The sequence below is a fragment of the Pezoporus wallicus genome, unplaced genomic scaffold (assembly GCF_028554395.1).
Source record: "Pezoporus wallicus isolate ANWC-B61680 ecotype Strahan unplaced genomic scaffold, APGP_CSIRO_Pwel_v1 contig_2132, whole genome shotgun sequence".
In the NCBI taxonomy this organism is placed as follows: Eukaryota; Metazoa; Chordata; class Aves; order Psittaciformes; family Psittacidae; genus Pezoporus; species Pezoporus wallicus.
This window is the reverse complement of record NW_026637551.1, coordinates 2,483,454-2,506,449: the sequence shown is the minus strand read 5'-3', so window position 1 is coordinate 2,506,449 and position 22,996 is coordinate 2,483,454. Positions and strand designations below refer to the sequence as shown.

Sequence of the window (22,996 nt, the reverse complement as noted above, 5' to 3'; positions counted from 1 at the left end):
AAACTTCTTTTAAAGCCACTGACATTCAACTTTTTTAAACAATCTCATGTTGACATCTTTCTGAAGTGAATCTTCCTAATTACTGCTAATTGCCTATCAAGAAAAAAAAAAAAAATCTTTCCTTGAAGTGCAGTTGTCTAGTATAGATGAACACAGCTCCAGTGTAAAGACAGGCATGACACTTGAGGTATGCTACATTATTAGGAGGTCATACTAAATATGGTTTGCAATGAACAAAGCAGCTTTTAAGGGTGTTTAAGGTACTGAAAATGTCAATCTCTCATGAAGTGTTTAAATTAGTTCCCAGCAGAGAAATACAGATATCAGCATGCAGATAAGAGGTATATTTCTCATTTCAAGTATTTTACTTAAGAAAAAACAGTTCTCCTATTGATAATGTCACTGTAACACAATTGGAGTTCATCAGTTTTATAAAAGCAATGTTTACACTGTTACCTATAGAATGGCCCTTTCACACATATAAATAATAAATTCAGTTATCATTGGGAATACAGTTGTAATCATGAACAAACTCTTATCAACGTTTCTTAATATCTTCTTATTCATGTGATAGTACTGATCAAGAGTAATCATCTTTTACAAAGGGCTATTTACTGTGTACCGCTTCATAAACAGATGTTTTACTTGTAATTTTAATTCAGCTATTTTATAGTTCTTTACAGATAATTTTTTCTACACCTTACAAAAAAACAGAATTATAACATTTAACTATAGTATCTTACAAAATAAAACAATAAAATCAATAAAATCAGAGCAGACAGGTCCATTTTAAATTTTGTTCTGTTTTACCTTTTCATTTTTCTAAAGAATGATAAATACCACATAGATCAATACTGGAGCACATGCATCTATTCTAGAGAAACACACACTCATGTATAAATGAATTGGAGCAATACATTTTGAGCCCGATTCTCAAAAAAAAAAAATCTGCTGTTATAAACAACAGACAAGCCTAAGTACAGAACTGGACATTTTGCAACCAATGATTTTTCAAATAAATTACGAGAAATAAGAAAAAAGTCATAATATAGGTAATATTATATATATAATATCATCATATATTAAACTATGAAAATGCTTGTGAAACGCCATCTGTATAATGATAACACCAATTCAAATATAAGGGGTTTGACCTGCAGCAGTTCTGGTTTAGCTTGCATTTTCTATTACTTTGATTTAATGTCTCTGTAGGAGTAAATATTGCTGTATCCCATGCCTAATTTCTGTACATATTAAGAAAACTATCTTGCTTTCATACTAAATAGATGCAGCACTCTATCTGTCCTTGCAAATATCAAAGGAATATAAGGACTATTAACTATGAATGTAACATTACTTATATAAGTAATTTCATTATGATCGATTATATGCTCACAACTACTTGCTTTAATTTTTGTAGGGATTGAACTTCCAATGCAGAGATGCAAATTGACAGAATATACAGATGTGCATGACCTTGTCTATAACGCCTTAACATTTCCAGTCAAAATCTATATAACATAAAAAAAAAAATATTTCTTAAAAAGAAAAATAGAGTATATTATGCTATATCTTATACATATACATATTAGAAATATTAATATCTACACAGACTCCACATGATACATAAAACTAAGTTTTATTACAATTCAACTGAAAATGAGACATTTCATAACATTGTGTCCTACTTGAAAATATCTGGATGTTATGGCAACCCAGTTGTGAGGATTTGGCTTGAGTCCAAACCCAGTGTTTCCATGTAACACCACCATTGTTACCTACACAAATACAACTTGACTTAGGTATTCCAACACATAACATGCCTGTGCACAGTAAGTACTGCTGCTATATATAAGCAAAGACTTCCATCTGATGCACAAAATTTGCCCTAAGATTTCCACTCCTTTGTAATTACTAGAGAATACAGACATGGAATCCATGCAATCCTTTAAAGTTAGGACTAGTTTTTACTGCAAAGTTTTTCTGCAGGGTTGAACAGTATTTATCTGATTTTAACCAAACATGACAGTTGGGGCAAACTCAGGAAGCTAGAAATTTGATTTTTTCATCTAGGGTCAGGGATAGTGCTTGCCATATTCCCTCTGCTTAATCTTAACACATCTAAGCACTGCAAATGAACTACTTGCATGAGAGCCAGTCAGGGAATTTCACAATCCCTACAACTCATTACGAATTTAACAGCAGCAATACTAAGTATTCATATGTTTCAGATAACACGTACAAATATGCTGCACTAAAACTCATTGGGGGAAAAAATTAATAATGCTTCCATCTGTTTTCTGTATAGCTCACATAAAATAGAAAGAAATCAAAATGAAAATGCTATTTTAAAGACTGTTTTTAAACTTTCTTTTGATTTACCCACTTATTTCCAAAGCATACAGCTTTATATCTTTAAAAATTAAAATTATTTTTAAAAGAAAATATAAGCAAGAAAGGAAGAAAACAGCTGAAAGAATGGTGAAATATTAATTTAACGTCTCCTCATTTCCATCTGTTTTAGAGAACGAACCATTTTCTATTGAAATACTGCTGCTGCATCTCAAATACAAGCAGACAGGTATTCTGCACTTACAGGGAAAACTGTTTCATCTCCTGTATTCTGGCCTCCTCTTAATGTATTGGTTTTGTACACTTAAATCTACTTTTCAGCTGCTAACAAAAATTTTCTACCATCCTACAGAAAACATGTCTAAAAGCTACAAAGGTTTGAAGAAGTGATGTAAGTGATATTTTGAGATAAAAATTACTAAACCCCATGTACCTTAGAGGTATAAGAAGTGAGTTGCAATATTCAAGGGACAAAATTTTCAAGATTGCTCTATATTTAATTTTACACAATTATTCAGACACCTAATTTGTAATTGTTTCAGGTATTAACAAAACATGAAAAAATATCTGCAGAAGCTTTTTTTTTTTCTGTTTTTTTTTTTTTAATGTAGACAGCAGTGTACAGGCAAATCATTTTAAGTATAAACTGTATTAGCAAAGTTAGTTACTGAGGAGTTTAGGAAAACTTCTCTCATGTTCTCACAGAGGAGGACAAAAGTAGAAATACACAACACAAAGTTTGAAAAAAAGGGTAAAACACCTAGATTTTTTGTAGTCACATAAGAGTGATACTGTGCAAATATTAGTGTATCATTTACATTTCTAGATAAGAAAATAAAGGCATATTACTAGCCACTTCTAAGAAGTATGAGGAAGCTGACGACAGACATTGTGGGGAAGATGCAAAGACAGGGATGTATTTCAAAATAATGGACTGCATCTAAAAAACACCACTACAATGGTACTGCATATAAATTAAAGTGAGAATTCATTCCTGGATTCTTGTAAATGAACCCTCACAGCCTTATCTTTAATTTGTAACTTATGTTATCATTGGAACCCTTGCTAAAATTACAGGCATAAATGAACAGTTTGAGTAAAGTACTCCTTTCATTACGTATTAAATAGCTCAAAGGACCATCACAAGCAAAAGCCGTATTTTCAGATAATGCATAAATTAAAATACACTTTACCTTTATCATGATTATTATCAATATTATAACTCATCTGGGCAATTAATTATTTTTACATACATGAACAGTTTGAGGACTACATTGTGCCTAACCTCTGCAGTTCAGTGTCCCAGCTTGAACCACACCTATAGCTGCTGTCTCTTAGCACTTGCCTGATTCTCTTCGGCTTGCTTCACTGAGATATACGTGTAGACAAAGTCACACGTTTCTCTTTGGTGTACATAATACCAAGGACCACCTTTGAATCTATGAATTAACAGAAAACTGTGCACAGGCAGACCAGTTCTGCCACAGAAGAGTAAATCCTCTTCCAGTGCCTGTGAATCTTGTGACATGATATGGCTAGTCATACAATCTCCAACCCTGAGAAAGAAACTGAAGCTCTTGCCATGTTAGGCATCAAAAGTAGCATGGAGAGATGCAAAATTAACCTAAACATGACACAAGATATGGTAACGGCCCCTGATTACCTCATCAGTTGCTAGTGAATCTTTTGCAGAGCAGATCATATGGTGCAAAGCACTAGTAAGGAAGTATAATCATACTTCTACATCCTCTAGCAGTAGCTGGACCATGAAGTTCAGGCACTTTAGGCAAACTAACCTGTCTGCAAAACCAAAAAAAACTCTTCTTTTTTGGTTACGAGGAGAGTAATAGTGTGTGACTTCTGCAGGGATGCCAAAGAACCCTGTGAGCCTCTGCTCATTGTCTGCAATAACTAGGATCTAAGGCAGAGAAAAATGAGGACAATCCCAAGGACGGAATGCTGTAAATAACCATTTTAAAAAAGAATCTCGGGTGCAGTTTCCAGATACCATTTTTTGTCTACTAAGTACTCTAATTTGTAACATTTTTCTGCTGTTGTTGAAGATACCTTAGTTCTTGACTTGTATTATTTTATGCCTAGAAAGACAAAAAATAAAATCACATGCATTTTGAAGGCTCATGCATCTTCCTTGGTAAAGTGATAAGAATGGCTGTACTACTCTCCTTTGTGCTCCTGGCTATGGATGCGTCCTTTGGTGTTTCTTCTTGCAGTGAAAGGGAGTAGCCAGGACAGCAGAGCACGGACATTAACTTTGAACATACAAGCTTAAACAACGTATTGTGAGAGTGAGAAAGCTGGACTAAGATGCAGGCTCTAAAAAATGTTTTGCAGTAAACTGGACAAAGAAATCTCAGTTTGGAATGGGTAAGAAAATAGGGCCAAACACAGGAAACTTCTGGTTTGCAGGAGACCTAAGAGTGCTGAACTAGTAACGAAGATTCTTCTTCTGAAATCTGGAGGAGTTAAAAAGAACTCTAGGACTACGTATTTTTTTCTGACATTGTTTCTCCAAGGACAAGATGTGGGAGCTATTGCTATGGTCCTGCTCTCTGACCATTATACACCTAACTAAAAACCAAAGAGTCATAAACTGCATGGAGGAAAACGAGAATTTGGTGTTCCAGGAAAAAAAAAAGACTTGCAAGGACTAGCTGCTAGCTCCATTGTTCAAACTCTTCCTGTGCTAGTTAAGTAAAAAAAAAAAAAGTCCTTCCAAATAAAAATGAGGACAAAAGAGAAAGACTGGTAACAATGTCATGAATGCATTAAATTTACCACATGTGCAAAATTTAAATTAAACTACAGTGAAGATCCTCCTGGCAGCCTTCTGCAGTTCTTCAGTGCCCTCAGAGAGAAAATTTGCCTTATGCCTAAATAATCTTTCTTGAAAAATTAAATCTATTCTCCTTACAGGAGATGGAAGCACAAACTGACCACTAGCCCTTTTAAATAATCTTTTATGCACTGGAAAACTATTTTGGCTATTACACTCCGTCAGTCTTTACTAATGATCTGTTATTTTATAGATTTCATTAATTACACTCCTTCAATTTTTTCTCATATTTAACATGTTCAAAACCTAGAATTGTTTTTTTTTTTCCCCTCCAATATGGGTATTTTATGTGTGGTGTCTGAAATAAGACACAGTATCTCACAGAGTGCCTTGACACTGCTAACTGCTAAGTAGCGAAATAAATTCCCTCTCTGAAATTCCCTGTAAGAAATAGTGCTTGACAAACTGGCAATGGCTTACTATGAAGAGTGGCAGATTGACAAACAGGTGGCTTTCATGATTTGTAACACCATCTTCATGTTCCTGAGAAACAGACACTGGTATCTGTCCAACCTGTGGACTTTTGCTAAATAAACATACATACCAGCAAGCCACCCCACCCTGCCCCACAAACCAGTCAACTGAAATGTTTGCTTTTCCACAGCTTATGATTATGAGTTTGCATCTCACATATGTCAATCTTGTAAAGGGAAGGATAACATGTAAAAATACATGCATCAAGTATGAACATTTTAAAAGTTGAGGCTAATTAAATTTCAGTGGTAATTCACTAATGATATTTCATTTAAATCTGGACTTGGTCTGTGGGATTCAAACTACAGAAATTATCTTACAGAAATAAAAGAAAACCTTGTTATACTTGGGAAAAAACCCTCAAGATGGCCAAACTCAAACCTTTAACTTCAGTAAAAACTATTTCTTCTTTCCTTAACTAGTAGTTGATTTTTAAATCAAACAATCAAGAGACTTTTCTAAAGATTTTACTGTTTAGAATTGAAAAATGTTGGCAAGTATCACAATAATTATTTTTTTCCTTCATGGCTAACTTTCAAATTACTTTAGAAACCAAAACTTAAATTAGGAATTGTATCTTTTTGTGTCTTTTTTACACTTTAAAACAATTTTTTTTTAAGGAGAAGGTGCAACATCCATTTCCAGATTACACTGAGTCTATTGCTGAAACACTACTTACAAAAAAATATCTGGAAAAGTCACATTTGACTTGATATAAAAGCTTGCTTTTTTATTATTTACCTTAGTTTGCATTATGTTTTACATGACACGCTTTTGATACTAACAAAAATGCACAGCCTTTTTCAGTTGTAATTTATAAAGAAATCAAACCTCTAAATATAAGCATTTGGGCAGGTTTATGTGTAAATACAGTCACACACCCTTTCTGACCACTGCTTACTGGGATCTTAATGGCAAGCATTTATTGCTGCACATCCCCAAATGCAAAGTGAAGCAAGAAAATTTGGGAAATGTAAACAGAGTTTCCTGATTGGAGCCATACAGGAGCTGTCATTTTTCTACAAACACAACAGAAATTATAGACTTGCAATGTTTAGATTGCTTTAACTAACTTAAAATACTGTTCTTTCAAGTGACCTAAAAAAATGAGTAAAACAACAGTAGGACTATATTGTACAGGGTGTTCCTAGTGATAATCATACTTTCTTCAACACCTAATACAAAACACAGACGTTGTCTTAACAAATACCACTTGGCTGACCTAGAAGATAGGACGAAGGAGTAAGAGAGTCACGTCCAATTCCTCATGGATTCTCAGCTCGGATCCTGGTTTTTGCAGTTTACCTTATGAACATGATCCGAGTGACATTTCACAAATTCCTGGATAAATGTTGCTACACTCTGCCAGCAGAGATACAGGCTGTGTCATGCACAGATCAATAATAGCACTGTGTTTCATCAGCCTCAAAATCGAAAGTGCTTCATCTGGCAAAAGCCATGGCCCTGGAGGATCTGACATATATAAACTGAATACCTTACACACCATGTCTACTACAAAAGATGCCAGTGTAAAGACAAGTCTGGAGATACACGGTGAGTGTATGTAAATAAGAAAATATGCATTTGTATATACACAGAAGTTTTTAACTCCTTGTGAAAAGAACAAACATCACAAAGCAGCAGTTGAGAAATGGAAACTAAACTAAAATTTTACAATAAATGGAAACAAAACTAAAATTTTACAAATCTTGACAGAAAAAAATAATACAGTCAGGACAATCCAATATTTGTAATCTTGAAGAATTTACTGTAAAATGACTTTTGAACTATACACAGTAATATGTATGACAGTGGGCTGCAATAAAATGCACTCTAAGCTACAAATAATGCCTTCTTATCAAAATTATGAAAAAACTTTTCTTCAGGGAAACTACTCAAAGTCGAAGTCTTGAGACTGTAAATCATCATAAACATCAAAATTGCGTTTCAGACCTCGACATAGGCCTTCTTTCCTAAGTAAAGGAAATTTATGTCTCCCGCTGATTAGCTTTCCTCATGGTTACCTCAACTTCATTCTTGAGGGACAAAGCTTGTAAAATTTCTATCTTCACATAAATGCAGCACCTGTAGATCTTTAACTAAAATTACTATATATCAGAATGCTTTTCCCTCATTTGTTTCTCATTGTTGATTTAGTTTTCTTTTTTTCTACCAAAGTTTCTATTGCAAACAATACTTTGAAAAATAAGTATTTTTATTCTTTGGAAGCCAAGCCCTTAATGAAGTGTATCAGCTTAAGTCTTTTATCAAGATTTTGACTAAAAAAGATCATCTGACTCTGTCTCCCCAGTTCAAATGAAAAGCTTTCTCCTTCAAATATTTCACTACCAGCTCACTAAAAAACTGTTTCTTTACACTCCAACCTACAGGTAGACAAAAGAATATGAAAAAAATATTAAAAAATTGTAATTCACCTTTTTCTTTACTGAATTTACCTTACCAAGTTACACATTACCTGTGTGAGGCTTTAGCCTTCTCTCAGCTCTACAATCAGTAACTGTAAAGGGATGTACCAGACCAACGTAATCTAAATTCTGCGTACGTCACACCACAAAAGCTATTATTCCTTCTGTTTTCATTTCTTCTGCTAAAGGCTAATTCTCTTTTAATGTTCCTGTTGCACATGGTGGAACATTCATTTATCTTAGGTCATTCTCTCCATTTCATTATCCATTTTCCCTGTGCCATGAGTCTATATTTGTACGTCTTGCATGGTGATGGCTTCTTCCTCTGCCTCAGAATTTCTCTTCTTTATAACCTGATGTTTGAACATCATTATAACACTCCCCCTTGGCTTCAGTTAGACTCTTTTAAAATATTGGTCTGACTTTTCTTAAATCTATCATCCATGTTTACATTTTATTTCACAGCACCATTAAATGCATTCTGGGTTTCATTACAAAAATACTGTTGATCAGCTGTGCTCTACGAAGTACACGCATTTCTTCCCTCAGTTCCACAGATAAATGAAGTGTTACTGAAGTTGAAAACATACCTGCCTGTTTGTACTTTTCATTACCTCAGTTCACATAGTTCAGTTCACATATCCTCTCTCCTCCCATCTCTATTTTTTGTTGCTTCCTACAGAACAGACTTTTTATTTTATTCCCTGCAGAAAGACTGCCCACTGCTAACCATGAGCAGTTGATTTCTCACTAATTCTTCCTTTTTAGATTAACTGTCCAATATAATTGCAATTCTCTGACTCCAATTGGTAATGGTCAATTAAAGTCACATAAAAATTACAAACCTCGTATCTGGTATGATTCTATCTTGTTTCAGTTGAATTTTTTTTCCAATTTTCATTTGCTAGACTGAAGACTCTTCATGCAAATATTTAAACTCCAGTTACCCTTTAATTTTTAAACTCCTTTTAACTTTCTGAAAACATCAAATTGTTTTCTGGAATGGTGTATTTTCAAATCTTTTTCATGAGTCTTCTTGAAATGCTTTTTACTTTTATCAATGTCTTTCTTGGATTCTGGGTTAGAGCTACATAGGGTATTCTAGGAGCACTCAAATCACGCCAAGTGAAAGAAAATACATTCTCTCTGCTTCTATTGTATAGCCTCCAGTTTATATATTCAAGGACTGTGCTAGTATTTTTCACAATGGCAATAGGAGCTCATGCTCAGCTCATTTCCTACTAGGACTCTCATTTTTCTTCAGAGTCCCTGGTTCCCAGGAGACAGCAATTCAGCCTTGCTCAACATGAACTTGAGCAACGTATTGGTTTTCATTATGATGTAATGATTTCCTCATTAAAAACGCTGTGAGGTCATAATGATCTATACTTTTCAATCAGCCTCTGGTGATGATTGAAAGCTTAAAATAGCTGTCAATGACTGAAGATATCCTCTTACACTGGCTTGGATTTTTTACACTGCCACTAATTTTTAAAAAATGATTGAAAGATTTTACCTATCAAACAAACAGCAAAATGACTGTCATATATTTCATAGTATATCCAAATAGAATAGATGTGTAAGGTGTAAACCATTATCTTGGGGAAAAAAAAAAAAGTTATCATTCATGTGAGGGATCAACTGAAAAATTAATTTCATGGTACGTGAGATTCTGAACTACTGAAAATGATTAAGTGGCACTCATATGCACCAATTTAACCTTAAGGCATGAATTGAGACACATAATCTACACTGTTCCATGTGTCAATGCTTAGCTCCAATCCAAATAGTAAGTAGAACCAACCATGATGATCATTTCTGGCATTTAATCTCATAGGTACATTTTAATACAAGCAATCACTGTTACACAGGGACACACAACAAAAATAAATGGATGTGCTTGTAAGACCTCTAGATACTTTCAGGTCACAGAGGCATTTTTGCAATCCCATGACCCTGCTCCTTCAAATTCCAACTTCTCAAATAAGGAACAAACCCATCTTTTACTGATTCACCTATTCCATGCACCTATCTACCTTGCTAACCATGCTGAGCACCCTGTTCCACCAATCTTATGTCCCCTAGCTTCACAATGAGGGATAATTATTGACCAGATTAGGACAAGAGCAAAGGAAAGGGAAGCAGGATAAAAGGATGCATTAGGAGAGGCCAGGAGAATCAACTCATGCTCACAGTATAAAGAAATGCAGAAGTACTTCCAAAGTGTTTCATGACTCTTGAAATCTTGCAAACGAAGAGAATTCAGACTTTCAAGGTACGACATACAGCTGCTAAAAGCTCAAGGCACCTATTTCTTGCACTTTAGTAGCACCTATATAGAATGGTACACAGAGAATGGTACACAGACTGATAGTCTATCAGAATACTAAATCATACAATATAATAACTATTACAATATAATGATATTTCAAATATTACATTCTCCATTGTAATTCCTTCCCTACAAGTTCAAAACACAAAAGAACCTCTCATTACAGAGAGGTCTATATTCAAGACTAGAGCAAATAAAATTTATTTTTACCACCATACACCGGGCGGTCTTGAAATGCCATTGAATTCAGTGGAAATAAGCATATGCATGTGGTTAGTGGTTAGTAAATCACTTTTGTAGTTAATACTGGTAGGTAGTAGTAATGAATAATTCATAGACTCTTCCAGTGAACAAGCCTAAGAGTACTGATCCAATTGTAACCTAAACTGGTTTTCTATGGCAATCCATGAGAAAAAAAGACTGCCAGTGCTGAAATGTAATCTGTCAACATATGAATAATTATTCCCAAATAAAAGGATTTTGGGGGGTAAAATTTGACAAGGAATAAATATCATCTGACAAAACCTTACATTATCCTCAGAACTTTACATAGTACTGAATGTTCAAGAATGTTCTATGCTGATCCGATCAGACTGATTTCAGTGAAAACACTCCAGTGAGTACAAAAGGGAATTCAATTACAAGACTATCTGTTGAGCTTTTCCAGGTCCCAGATAGTATCTTATTCAGGAAATTTTTGGGAGAATAAACTACAAACTGAGTTCTAGTTTTTGTCTAATAATAAGATTCAATGCACAAGGAAAGTTTGTTTAAATCACAGGGAAGGTGAAGAAAAATAAACTACATATCACATGAAATCCATGAAGAAAAAAATTACAAGATAGTATTTTCCAGTGCTTACTATAAGTATATAGTATAATACAATTATATACTGTTATTGTATTATCAGATAACTATATTAGATGTGCTAATACACATGTACACTGTCTCTAACATGACAAGAACATGCTAATCCTTGTGACACAGATTTTCTTTTAATACAAACCCACACTTTTTACAATTTCTACATGATACAGCAATATAAATAGTAGTAAGTGTATTTATGAACTTCACGTAGTCTCCACAAGTTTTCTTTATATTTTTCTAGAATTTACTTTCCTCTAAGTTATTTCATTTTGGCAGCAATATAATACAACTTTCACAGTTCTAGTTCATGCGAATTGCTCTCTTTAATTTATGAATGAGACTTATTTCCAAATGCAATGTATTTCAACTGTTGTTCATCAATAATTCAACAGGTCTATTGTAATTTTTCTTCAGAGATCAATATAAATGCAAAAGGTATTTTGCTTTATTTTTATTTTGTCATGACAGCACAGTTTCGTGATAAATATATTTTAAATGTAGTTCTCTTAACAGAACTTAGTTCAGGATGCTGTAAGTTTTCAATTCAGCAAACTACAAAAATAAAACAATTTTTTTTTTGGTGTAGTATATGCATTTTAAAAGTCCAGTTACTTTTATGTTTATCATTTCACATTCCTCATTTTATTTCCAAGTTAACTTCTCTGACTGAGTAGAAAATAAAAAGTTGAGAACTGTTTTAGATCAGCAGCAATGTTGAATCAGTAGTTTACCTGAGGAAAAATTATATAGACCTTTCCCCATTTAGTAACCAAAAAACTTGAAACATATCTGTTTAGCTGGTCATGTTTATTTCAGGCAGAATTTTGGACTAGGACCGGAAAGAGGTGTATTCTAGAGTCACAGAGCAGCATCTGACTGTTTCCAGTCTTTATACATGTGACATATAGCCTGATTTTCAATTTATTAAGCTCAACAAGGGTCTAATAAAACTACAATATAGCAGAATCTATTCTTAATATTGCCAAAATATGTGTCAAAGCCTTCAAAAACTACATGTCGGACCCTGAAACAGTACTAAAATGCCATGAGTTTTAACTTTAAAGTATAATGCACACAATTTTTCCTACCTACAGATAATGTTGCCCTTCAAGTCTGGAACACTGTGGTAAGTCCAGGAAGAATGTCTTTCTCTCAAGAATACACAGACTGGGGTGAGTTTTGAGTTATCGACTGTGCCCATAAAGAGGTCTTTCCAGGGCATGCATACACAATGACAACAGCAATATGATTTGAGAAGCTCAAGAAAAAAAAAAAAAAGACTTTATACCCAGTCAGATTTTGAGAAGATCCACTCTCATACTGGTACATAGTTTAGTTCAATTATTATATAAACCTCTGCTGTCTTACATTGTATTTGCACTCTGCAAAGGTCAGGCAGTATATCCTGTTTTATCACATTTTTATTCCTTCTGGTTTACCTTTTCACTTCTGCTGCATTTTCAGAAAAAGTAAAATAGAAATTTTGTTGTTGTGATTTTTAAATATTTATACAAACTGCCTTTACTTCTTTTTAAATATCGTGCCTAAAGATTACAGTTGCTGCAAATTAACCAGGACTATTCATAGTGAAAGTAGCTAGGACAGGATAACCTGTACACTTCTAAAGAAGAAGAGGGGAAGAAATACATTTCTTATGATGTTTTTGGGAATAAAATTTCCCTAAGAAGCTTCAGAGTTCTTTGATTCATTCATCTTTATTTTTTTTTACTACTACTGTAGTAAAAATAGAAAGTCAGAATTCCTGCATACAATACTGATGTAGCAGCAATTTCCTGCACAATTAATCTGTAAAAAGTGCAATTCAAGTCTTCTAAATTTTATTTCTTCTAAATATTTTAATAAAATATTATCATTCAGGCATTCTGTAGGTATGAATAGTTTCATTTGATGTATATAATTAAAAATATCTTTTCATGCAATGGAAAGAAAAGAAACCCGCTTAATTTAGAAATCATGACACTGAATGCAGAAGCTTTCTTATGAACTTAATAAAAAATAGCACAAATGTGCTGGAGTATTTCCGTGAAAGAAGAGTCAAAATAAAATGAAGACACATGTTAAAGCATTCTGGGAGAAAACAACTGGATATGCCTGCGAGAATTTCTAACTGGACAATGTTCATGTAGAAAGTCCCCCAAAACTGTCAAAACAACTACACATTTGCTGTAATGAACAAAACTGAGGAAGTTCCAAAAGCAGTTTTATCATACTGCAGGGTAATTTCAAACAGCACTCAGTTTATAATTTCAAGCTTATTCCTAAAATTTACTTTAAGAAAGCCACAGACACACAAAAATTGTTATGTAAATGAGAATACATCTCTTAAAAAGGGAAAAATCCCTTTATGAAAACCAGAGTCAAAGTGACATCTTTGTGTAAATAATAGTTAATAATTTACAAGGCATCTAAAATCAGCATCAGTTTAATCTTTATTTCAATGTAATCCCTGGTTCACTCATATTTGGGTACCATAAAAAGAGCGAAGCTGTGGTGCTGAATTTGCAGATGCAACTGAATTATGAGCTGTTCTCTGATAAACTGGGCAGCAAAAAGTAGCCATGAGAATTTGTAAAGAAAGCCACAAACAAACTTTAAAGAATAAAAAGCTTTAGACTTTTCACTAGTGCTTTACTCTTTCATTTTTTCAGGCTCACACCCTTCTACACCTGAGATAAACTTCTGGCAAGCAAATTCTATTGCAAATACAAAGTATGAGTTCAGGGAAAAAGAGTTCCCGTAATATTTAAAGAAAATTGAAAGGCTAAAATACAGTTTGGTGGGATTTTTAAAATGCTATCAGAAAAAATCCTAGGCTGTATTACAGCTAAAATATGCAAAACCAAAAATAAAAAAGCAAAAACAAACCCCAAAACTAAAACCAAAACCAGCTCCTTTTCTTCCCAGTTCATCAAAAACTTAAGGTATGTATCTTCAGGAATACATCTGTGCATCTAGAAAACTTTACTTAAACCTTCACATTTTTTCTTTCCAAAGGATCTGTTGGTGTTTGACTGGTTGATATGTTTCCATTCTTTAACATTCAGGTTTCCTGCTGAAATAGAATTACACAGAAACTTGGCAAATGCCTATGGCATTCCATTAAGAAATGCAGCTTTTCCTGTGACATCCCCTGAGAAACACTGGAGAACTGATGCAAAAAGATCCTCCGGTACTTTTGAGCAGTGTACCTGTGAATGGCCTTGACACGAATAAGATAAATAGTTAAGATTTAACCCGCTTATGATTTTCATTTCTTATTCAATATACTTTGCCTGAACTTTTGCAACAAGAATGACACCTACTACATAAAATGAATTATAATTACTATGTTGTATGCAATAAATTTACTCCTCTTATAAGCAGTCAGTGATAGAAATGAAAAGAAGGGGCAATAAATCTTAGAAAATAAAATCCTGGATTTTTCCAACAATTCCTTTCAGATATTTTTCTAAGAAACTTAGGAAATGCTAAATCCCTTTGGTTGTACATTAAGTATCAGCCCCAGCTGTGATTTCTGTACACAGATAGCAAATTGTAACTACCGTAGTTCTGTACAGACGGTCTTGACTCAGTGTTGATGTGAATCCTTGGAGAATCCAAGCTTTGATTTCACATGTGCAATCACTTTACAGTCATTTTTGCAGAAATATGCAAAAAAAAAAATAAATTGCTTTTGCAGAAACAAAACAAAGCAAGAAATCTACGTTGCTGCAGAGTTTACAAGGCCAAACAAAAAAAAAAAAACCTGCCTCGAATCTAGCATTCTGAACTCTTACAAGCTGACAGACAAATATACACATACATACATGCCTGGGTGGATCTTCAAGAAAAATACAGAAAACCATACATATACCTACATTTCTGAAAATCAGGAGATGCCAGACAGTCCTTAGATTGTATGAACTGTAAAGTCTGTCTCAAAATTAACATCTTGAACATTAAAATCTTAAGTATATAGTTGATTTTCTAGCACTGGATTCATTGGGGATTATAATAAAGGACTGACTGCACACATATCTGCCCTTGTCTGCTAATGGATCTATTTTCTTAGCCAAATTCAGGCAACATGGCATCTCATCCATGATATTAATGTTTACTGTTCATAGAACGGTACACTTTAGCCCAGCATCATAAGTTCACTGTTACTGTAAGATTAGTCAGAACTTTATGATTACATATTGAAGCTTATTTTTAGATACCAGACATTTTTGTCACTTTTGAAGTATTTAAGACTCTCCCTAAATCTAGAGGGAGAAATCTTTCACTTTTTCATGGTCTGTTTGCTTGTTTTTTACCATCTACCTATGCAAGAAAATTCTAAAATCTAAAGTAACAGAAGCATTGAGAAGGAACAATGAAAACAGTGTTCTTGCAAGAAAAAAAAAACAAACACCAAAAGTTATTTCTCTTGTGGAATCTTAATATTTAAATATCTTAGTGTTTCTTATAAAAAAAAAACAAAACAAAACACTAACCCCCCAAACAAATGTGTGCTTTAAAATCATTTCATCTGTCTAAATCATCGTTTTCTCTTTTAAACATGAGTGTACCCTGCAGTGACCGTGTAGGTTCTTTACCTCCTTAATTTTCACTTGGCAAGTAGCCCAAGCCTCTGCTTTAAATTTCCCACTTGGTAGCACTAGTATGGCACCTGAAGAGTAATTAGTCATAAGAAAGGGAATCTGAATTGTTTGCTGAGAAGGAAAAAAATGTGCATGCCTAATAAAGATTTTTTCCTTGAGTACCTGCAACATCATTTACGTTTTTTTGCTTAGAATGCACTGCTCTTTAAATAGACCAGTGACCACTATTTTTTAAAAACTTTCCAGAAAAACTGAGTGAAAAAAAACTGGTTTGTTTTGAAGACTATGCTATTTCACTTTTAGCCAGTCTTCTACAATACAGCAGTATTTATCTTGACACAAATTTTGCCCCTTTCTTTTTTAAGTTTCCTGATAACAGCCTTTTTTATTTTATTTCTCATGTTGCTCTCATACACACACATAAGGTGTAGTCCTTTAAGAAGTCAAATCATGAAGATGTCTGAGCAAGCAGAATATTTTACCTAAATTACACATATAACTCTATGTGAAGTTTATACTGTCCATGAAACTTTACATTATGACACTGTTTGTGAGATAGGCAGATCTCCATTGGTTCCAATGACCTTGGAAACTCTTTTTGAACAATTCATTACTTATACATAGTTATGCAAAATGAGTAACAGAAATGAGGTTTTCCCTCCTCTAGAAATTAGCAGTTCCCCAGCCTTACGAAAGTGAAAAGTGCTGCTCCTGGTACTGCTTCTGCCTTCTGTACAAAGACCTAAATGCAAAGAAGTTTGAGGGGGAGGGGATTTGATTTCTTTTTTAATGTCTGCCTCCTTCTAGCAGGTCCATCTGTTGTAGCACTATAATTCTGGAAGCAGGATGTGTGTGTGACCAACAGGAGACAATTACTGCAAAAGTGTTTGTTGATTCAGCTCTATAAAGGGCAGGCCAATCACTACAGTATGAATAGAAAAGAATTCCAGCTGAGGAGCTGCATATAGATTAACACATAATACATATATATAAATGAGTATGGGGAAAACTAGAAAGGAGTAATAGTATGGAAAAAGATTAAGTAGGAATGAAGACCAAAGTAGAGAAAGCTGTCATCTTTGGGGTTTTTAACCAAATAGTTTACTAGTCTGTATTTTTATAAAACTTGTTCTCTAGCTTTCCACCTTGACAGAGAGTGATGGGATTCAATCAATTATGGAACTGGTCTGAGAAACCTTTGGAAGAAAACTCCAGTTGCCTTGAACACTCTGCTCTTGGGGTGTATGAAGATGATTTCTCCAAAAGTGCCTGCTCTGCACAGAGGAATGGGTTCTAGTTCATGTGAACTGACCAGATTCTCAGGGAAGTTCTCAGGCCACAGGTTAAAAGATAAACTTCCCACACATATTTCAAAGAAATTCTTCCCTGTGAGGGTGGTGAGGCACTGGCCCAGAGAAGCTGAGGATTCTCCATTCCTGGCAATGCTCAAGGCCAGGTTGGACTGGGCTTTGAGCAACCTGGTCTAGTGGTAGGCGTCCCTGCCTATGGTAGGGGGCTTGGACCTTTATAAGGTCCCTTCCAACCCAAATCATTCTATGATTCTTTTTCATAAGAGTTAATTAATTGGATTGATAGTAAATCAGGCCTCAGTATTATTTGCACATAGTAACTGATCCAAAATCTCACATGCTAGTATAAATAATAATATATATAATATAAAGCATGCTAGTATATAACAATTCATAACCTTGATCATAACAAATTCAGAGACAAAAATCAATGTTATCAAATTTACAACAACAGAATTAATCTGAACATTGCAAAACAGCATAATGAAAAGTAGTTTACCTCTATGGTCAGTTTACTAGTTTGAAGCCTCTGATCAGCCAGCTGTAGCTCATTTGCTAGTTTTTCATTGTTTTCTTTAAATAGCTTCACAGAAGACACTGTTGTCTTTTTTTCATTCTGTAAAACAGCTAGCTGCTGCTGCAGTGACTTAATTCTTTCATGTAGTAGTGTAACAGAGGAGCCTGGTTTCCGGACAATGATATTTCTTCTTTTTGTTCTGTTCCCTAAACATAAAACAGAATGTTACTAAACTGACAGATCATCATAAATAACATAATTTCTGATTTTTCTTTGCTCTTCAAAGGACTGTTCTAACCAGTAAAACATTTCTCAGTATCCAAGGTGGTAAATTAATTCAGTTAACCTGTAAGCGCTCTATGTAGTTCTTATTCTGAAGTGCAAACACTGCTAACTCAATAAAGGCTTGGAAGTTCACTGGAGCTCAAGTTTCTGATCTGATTCCGATTCCCAGAAATAAAGGCTTCAGTACCTTGTTAACAGATTTTTTTTCTTAATATCTAAACCAAAATACAGATAATTTTGTTTCATTGGCTAAAAGGGGCACAAAGAACAAAAGGTAGTGAAAAGCCTTATCTCAGTCAGTAGATTCAATGTGTGGGATTTAGTAAAAATAGGGTATATTTTAACTGTGCAAAAAGACATTGCTTGACAGTCACTTTATATAATAATTTCAGTTAAAAATAATGAGCTGTGAAAAATACACTCGTAAATTTAAACAAGCAAATCTTGCAACAGCATTTAAGTGGGTTTGTGTAATATAGAAGAGATTTTGGAATTTCAGGCAGAAATGCTTTGCCAATCTTACTTACAAAGTTGTGGAAATACATATTATTCCTACCTTTGTTTAGAATTGATGGACATGAAGTTGTGAGACAGCAGATCTTCCTCCTCTTGGAATGTAATTTTTCTAGGTCTTTATTCTGTGAATGGCCCGAAATAAAAAGCAAAATCACAAAGCTGGGACTTTTTCATTCACAGTATCACAGTATACTAGAGATTGGAAGGGACCTCAAAAGATCATCCAGTCCAATCCCCCTGCCAGAGCAGGAACACCTAGATAATGTTACACAGGAATGTGTCCAGGCGGGTTTTGAATGTCTCCAGGGAAGGAGACTCCACAACCTCCCTGGGCAGCCTGTTCCAGTGTTCCGTCACCCTCACTGAGAAGAAGTTTCTTCTCAAGTTTAAGTGGAACCTCTTGTGTTCCAGTTTGTACCCATTACCCCTTGTCCTATCATTGTTTGCCACTGAGTAGAGCCTGGCTCCATCCTCGTGACACTCCCCCTTTATTTATTTATATATTTATAGACACTTATAAGGTCACCCCTCAGTCTCCTCATAAGGGAGATGCTCCACTCCCTTAATCATCTTAGTTGCCCTGCGCTGGACTCTCTCCAGCAGCTCCCTGTCCTTCTTGAACTGAGGGGCCCAGAACTGGACACAGTATTCCAGATTCGGTCTCACCAGGGCAGAGTAGAGGGGAAGGAGGACCTCTCTCGACCTACTAACCACCCCCTTCTAATACACCCCAGGATGCCATTGGCCTTCTTAGCCACAAGGGCACAGTGTTGGCTCATGGTCATCCTGTCGTCCACTAGGACCCCCAGGTCCCCCTGCCCTACACTGCTCTCTAACAGGTCGTTCCTCAACCTATCCTGGAACCTGGGGTTGTTCCTGCCCAGATGCAGGACTCTACACTTTCCCTTGTTATATTTCATCAAGTTACTCCCTGCCCAACTCTCCAGCCTATCCAGGTCTCGCTGGATGGCAGCACAGCCTTCTGGCGTGTCAGCCACTCCTCCCAGCTTAGTGTCATCAGCAAACTTGCTGATAGTACACTCAATTCCCTCATCTAAATCATTGATGAATATATTAAACAATACCGGTCCCAGTACTGACCCTTGAGGCACTCCACTAGTTACAGGCCTCCAACTAGACTCAGCCCCATAGACTACAACTCTCTGGCTTCTCTCCTTCAGCCAGTTCACAGTCCACCTCACTACCTGATCATCCAGTCCACACTTCCTCATTTTAGCCGTGAGGATGCTGTGGGAGACTGTGTCAAATGCTTTGCTGAAGTCAAGGTAGACCACATCCACCGCTCTGCCATCATCCATCCACCGTGTTATTTCCTCATCAAAGGCTAAGAGATTGGTCAAACATGATTTCCTCCTGGTGAAGCCATGTTGACTGCCCCTCATAACCCTCTTATCCTTGATATGCCTTAAGATGGCACCAAGGATAAGGTGTTCCATCACTTTCCCAGGGATGGAGGTGAGGCTGACCGGTCTATAGTTACCCGGGTCCTCCTTCTTGCCCTTTTTGAAGACTGGAGTGACATTTGCTTTCCTCCAGTCCTCAGGCACCTCTCCCGTTTCCCAAGACTTGGTAAAGATGATGGAGAGTGGTCTAGCAATGACTTCCGCCAGTTCCCTCAGCACCCGCGGGTGCATCCCATCTGGACCCATGGATTTATGGATGTCCAGGTTGCTCAACTGGTCTCTAACCCATTCCTCATCGACTAAGGCAAACCGCTCCTTCGACCTGACTTCATCTAAGGTCTCAGGGGTACAGGGCTCTTCAGGACTGCCTGCAGCAGAGTAGACAGAGACAAAGAAGGCATTCAGTAACTCTGCCATCTCTGTATCTTCTGTCACCAGGGCACCCATCCCGTTTATCAGTGGGCCTACATTGCCTCTGATGTTAGTTTTGTCTGCCATGTATTTCAAAAAGCTCTTTTTGCTGTCCTTGACCCTTCTTGCCAGGTTTAATTCTAAGGATGCCTTAGTCCTCCTAGCTGCCTTCCTACATCCTCTAGCAGCAGCCTTATATTCCTCCCGAGTGGCCAGCCCCTCCTTCCATGACCTGTAAACTCTCCTCTTCCACTCGAGCATACCCAGCAATTCCGTATTTAGCCACGCAGGTCTCCTGGCCCTCTTCCTTGACTTCCTACGTGTCGGGATGCTCCGATCTTGAGCATGGAAAAAGCAGTCCTTGAATGTCAACCAACTATCTTGGGCCCCTTTACCTTCAAGCAGCCTTGCCCATGGGATTTCCCCTAGCAATTGCTTGAAAAGACCAAAGTTTGCCCTGCTAAAGTCCAGGGTTGCAATTCTACTTGGTATTCTACTAGTCCTACCACACAAGATCCTGAACTCCACCATCTCGATGATGATCCATGCCTGCAGCAGAAGGACAGAGATCTCCACTTTAGGCCACAGCTCTGATAAATATATGTGAGAGTGCCAATAACTGTCCTGATACTGCACAGGGTATTAATATAATTAAACCATGTGCAGCAAAACTGAGAAAGTCTTCATGTCATAATTATCTCATCTCCAACCCCAGCCATAGCTCAGGACTTTGGAGATTTCTCTAGCATCCCATTGTATGAGAATACCGTGACCCAGTTCAAGTGCCCTTAAATCTTCAGGAGGGATTTAAGATTCCTGCTAAAACTGGCGTTCCCGGTTGTTGATACTAAGCCTGTTTGCAATGTTATCCTCTGTTGTCACAAACTGTATTTTCAGTTACTTTTCCTGCAACAGGGGACTTCTACTGAAGTGTATTTACTCAATTAGGGCTCTTGGGAATAGTTCCTGTTTATGCTCCAAGTCCATCAGTCTGTCACATATGTCAGAATGTACCAGAAAATATCTGTGGTTTTTTTCCAATAGGAGCAGAGGGTAAATGGGCAAATAAGAAATATACTGCCTATGTCTACACTACTAAGCCAGAGAGACCAGCACCTCTTGGATTCCCTGCCTTGTATATCCTCACATAGGAGCAGCAGGAGATAACAAGAGTAGCACACATTGTCAGATTTTCACATATATCATATGCATCTGCTCATATTGTGTATTCTATACCAACAGATGGTTGCAGAATTTCCCTTTTTTCACCTTTTGTGCCAGAAAAATAGATCTTTTGATAGAAACACACAATCAATAATATATAACAAGATGATAGTCTATATTTGCTTCAAAATTTTGGAGAGTAAGAAAGTATGTTTTCAAACTCTTTATTATATGACCATACATAGCACAATTTCAAACTAGTTTTCTAACAGCATGAAGTTGTCCAGCGTTTCAGTATTCTGTTTCTTGAACTAAGAAACAACAATATCTTTTTCTGTTTTAAATTCCATGAAGTGATTTATTTGGACAAATGCAGGAGGGAAAAAATATTAGAAACTGTTCAAAAGTCCAAAAATTAGTCATCTGTTACAGACTGCATGGAGGATCTAAAGACCTGGGAAACAACCAGCTGGCTCTTTTCTGTGAAAAAACAGCATATAGATGTTAAGAATGAGGCAAGGGGTTCAAATCCCAGACAATGAATGTAAATAGGTTAAGAAAAAGCTAAAAGCATAGTTTTCTCTAGATAGAATTTCTTGGACAGTGATAGAGCCAAAAGCATCTTTCTAAGACTCAGACAACTATTTCTGCACACACCAGATGAACTGAGAGGTGTTCACGCTTGATTCATCAGCACAACATTTTGCTAGAGGGGAGATAGGGATATTACTTGTTATGGGTTAGGTCACCCTGCTCTGTACGGTTTTTCTGATTGAGAGAGAGCTTAATGGTATGTCTGCAGCATTCTTTGGACTGAGAGGCAGCCGGACGTAAAGTAACTAAGTTACTGTAAGTCTGGACAACTTATAGCAACTTTACATTTTTTAATGAGCTTTTGCACATCTTACACTCCCTCCACTGTAGACGCTATTATTCCACATTTACAGTATTCTAAATTCTAATGAAACTACCCACTGAGTATCTAGAAACAGATTTTTTCAGTTTACAACAGTCAAATTAATTAAAAGGGGAACAGCAGTGACAATACTACAAAAATGCACAAGAGAACAAACCAAGTTCTATTAGATACCTTTTTATTATACAGGTGGGGTTTGCCTTCTAAACAAACGATGTTGCAGGGCTTTTGACTATCTTGTGTTTGCTTTTTTTGCTGTTGTTTATTTCTGTCTGGCAGTGGATCAATGTTTCGTACTATGTTCGCAATCACCATTTCCAAACTTTCAGAAGTTGGTATTTCAGGGTCACTAAAACAGCACATTTAGGAAAACAGAACAAAATAAAGTTAAACCTTAAAAGTTCCAAACAGCCAGTGCTTGAGCACAGAGAACATAACACATGCAAGAAAGTAGAGAAACTAACACAAAAAAGAGCCAGTACTGAGTTGACTTATTCAACAGATGTTTACAAATATGATAAAGAAGAAATCTGGGAAATTATTT

The 22,996-nt window shown here is 35.9% G+C and overlaps 1 protein-coding gene across 3 annotated transcripts in view; it reads right to left on the bottom strand.

Annotated features, from left to right (window-relative positions):
* The window catches only part of CNTLN (centlein), a 190,209-nt gene that overhangs the window by 37,799 nt on the left and 129,414 nt on the right, over positions 1-22,996 (bottom strand). For all 3 annotated transcript variants that reach the window (XM_057406298.1, XM_057406299.1, XM_057406300.1), the window contains 3 exons: positions 22,628-22,801; positions 18,578-18,672; positions 17,719-17,942 (listed from right to left, as the gene is read on the bottom strand). In XM_057406298.1, coding sequence (XP_057262281.1) covers positions 17,719-17,942; positions 18,578-18,672; positions 22,628-22,801 — 493 coding nt within the window. The remainder of the gene's footprint in view (positions 1-17,718; positions 17,943-18,577; positions 18,673-22,627; positions 22,802-22,996) is intronic.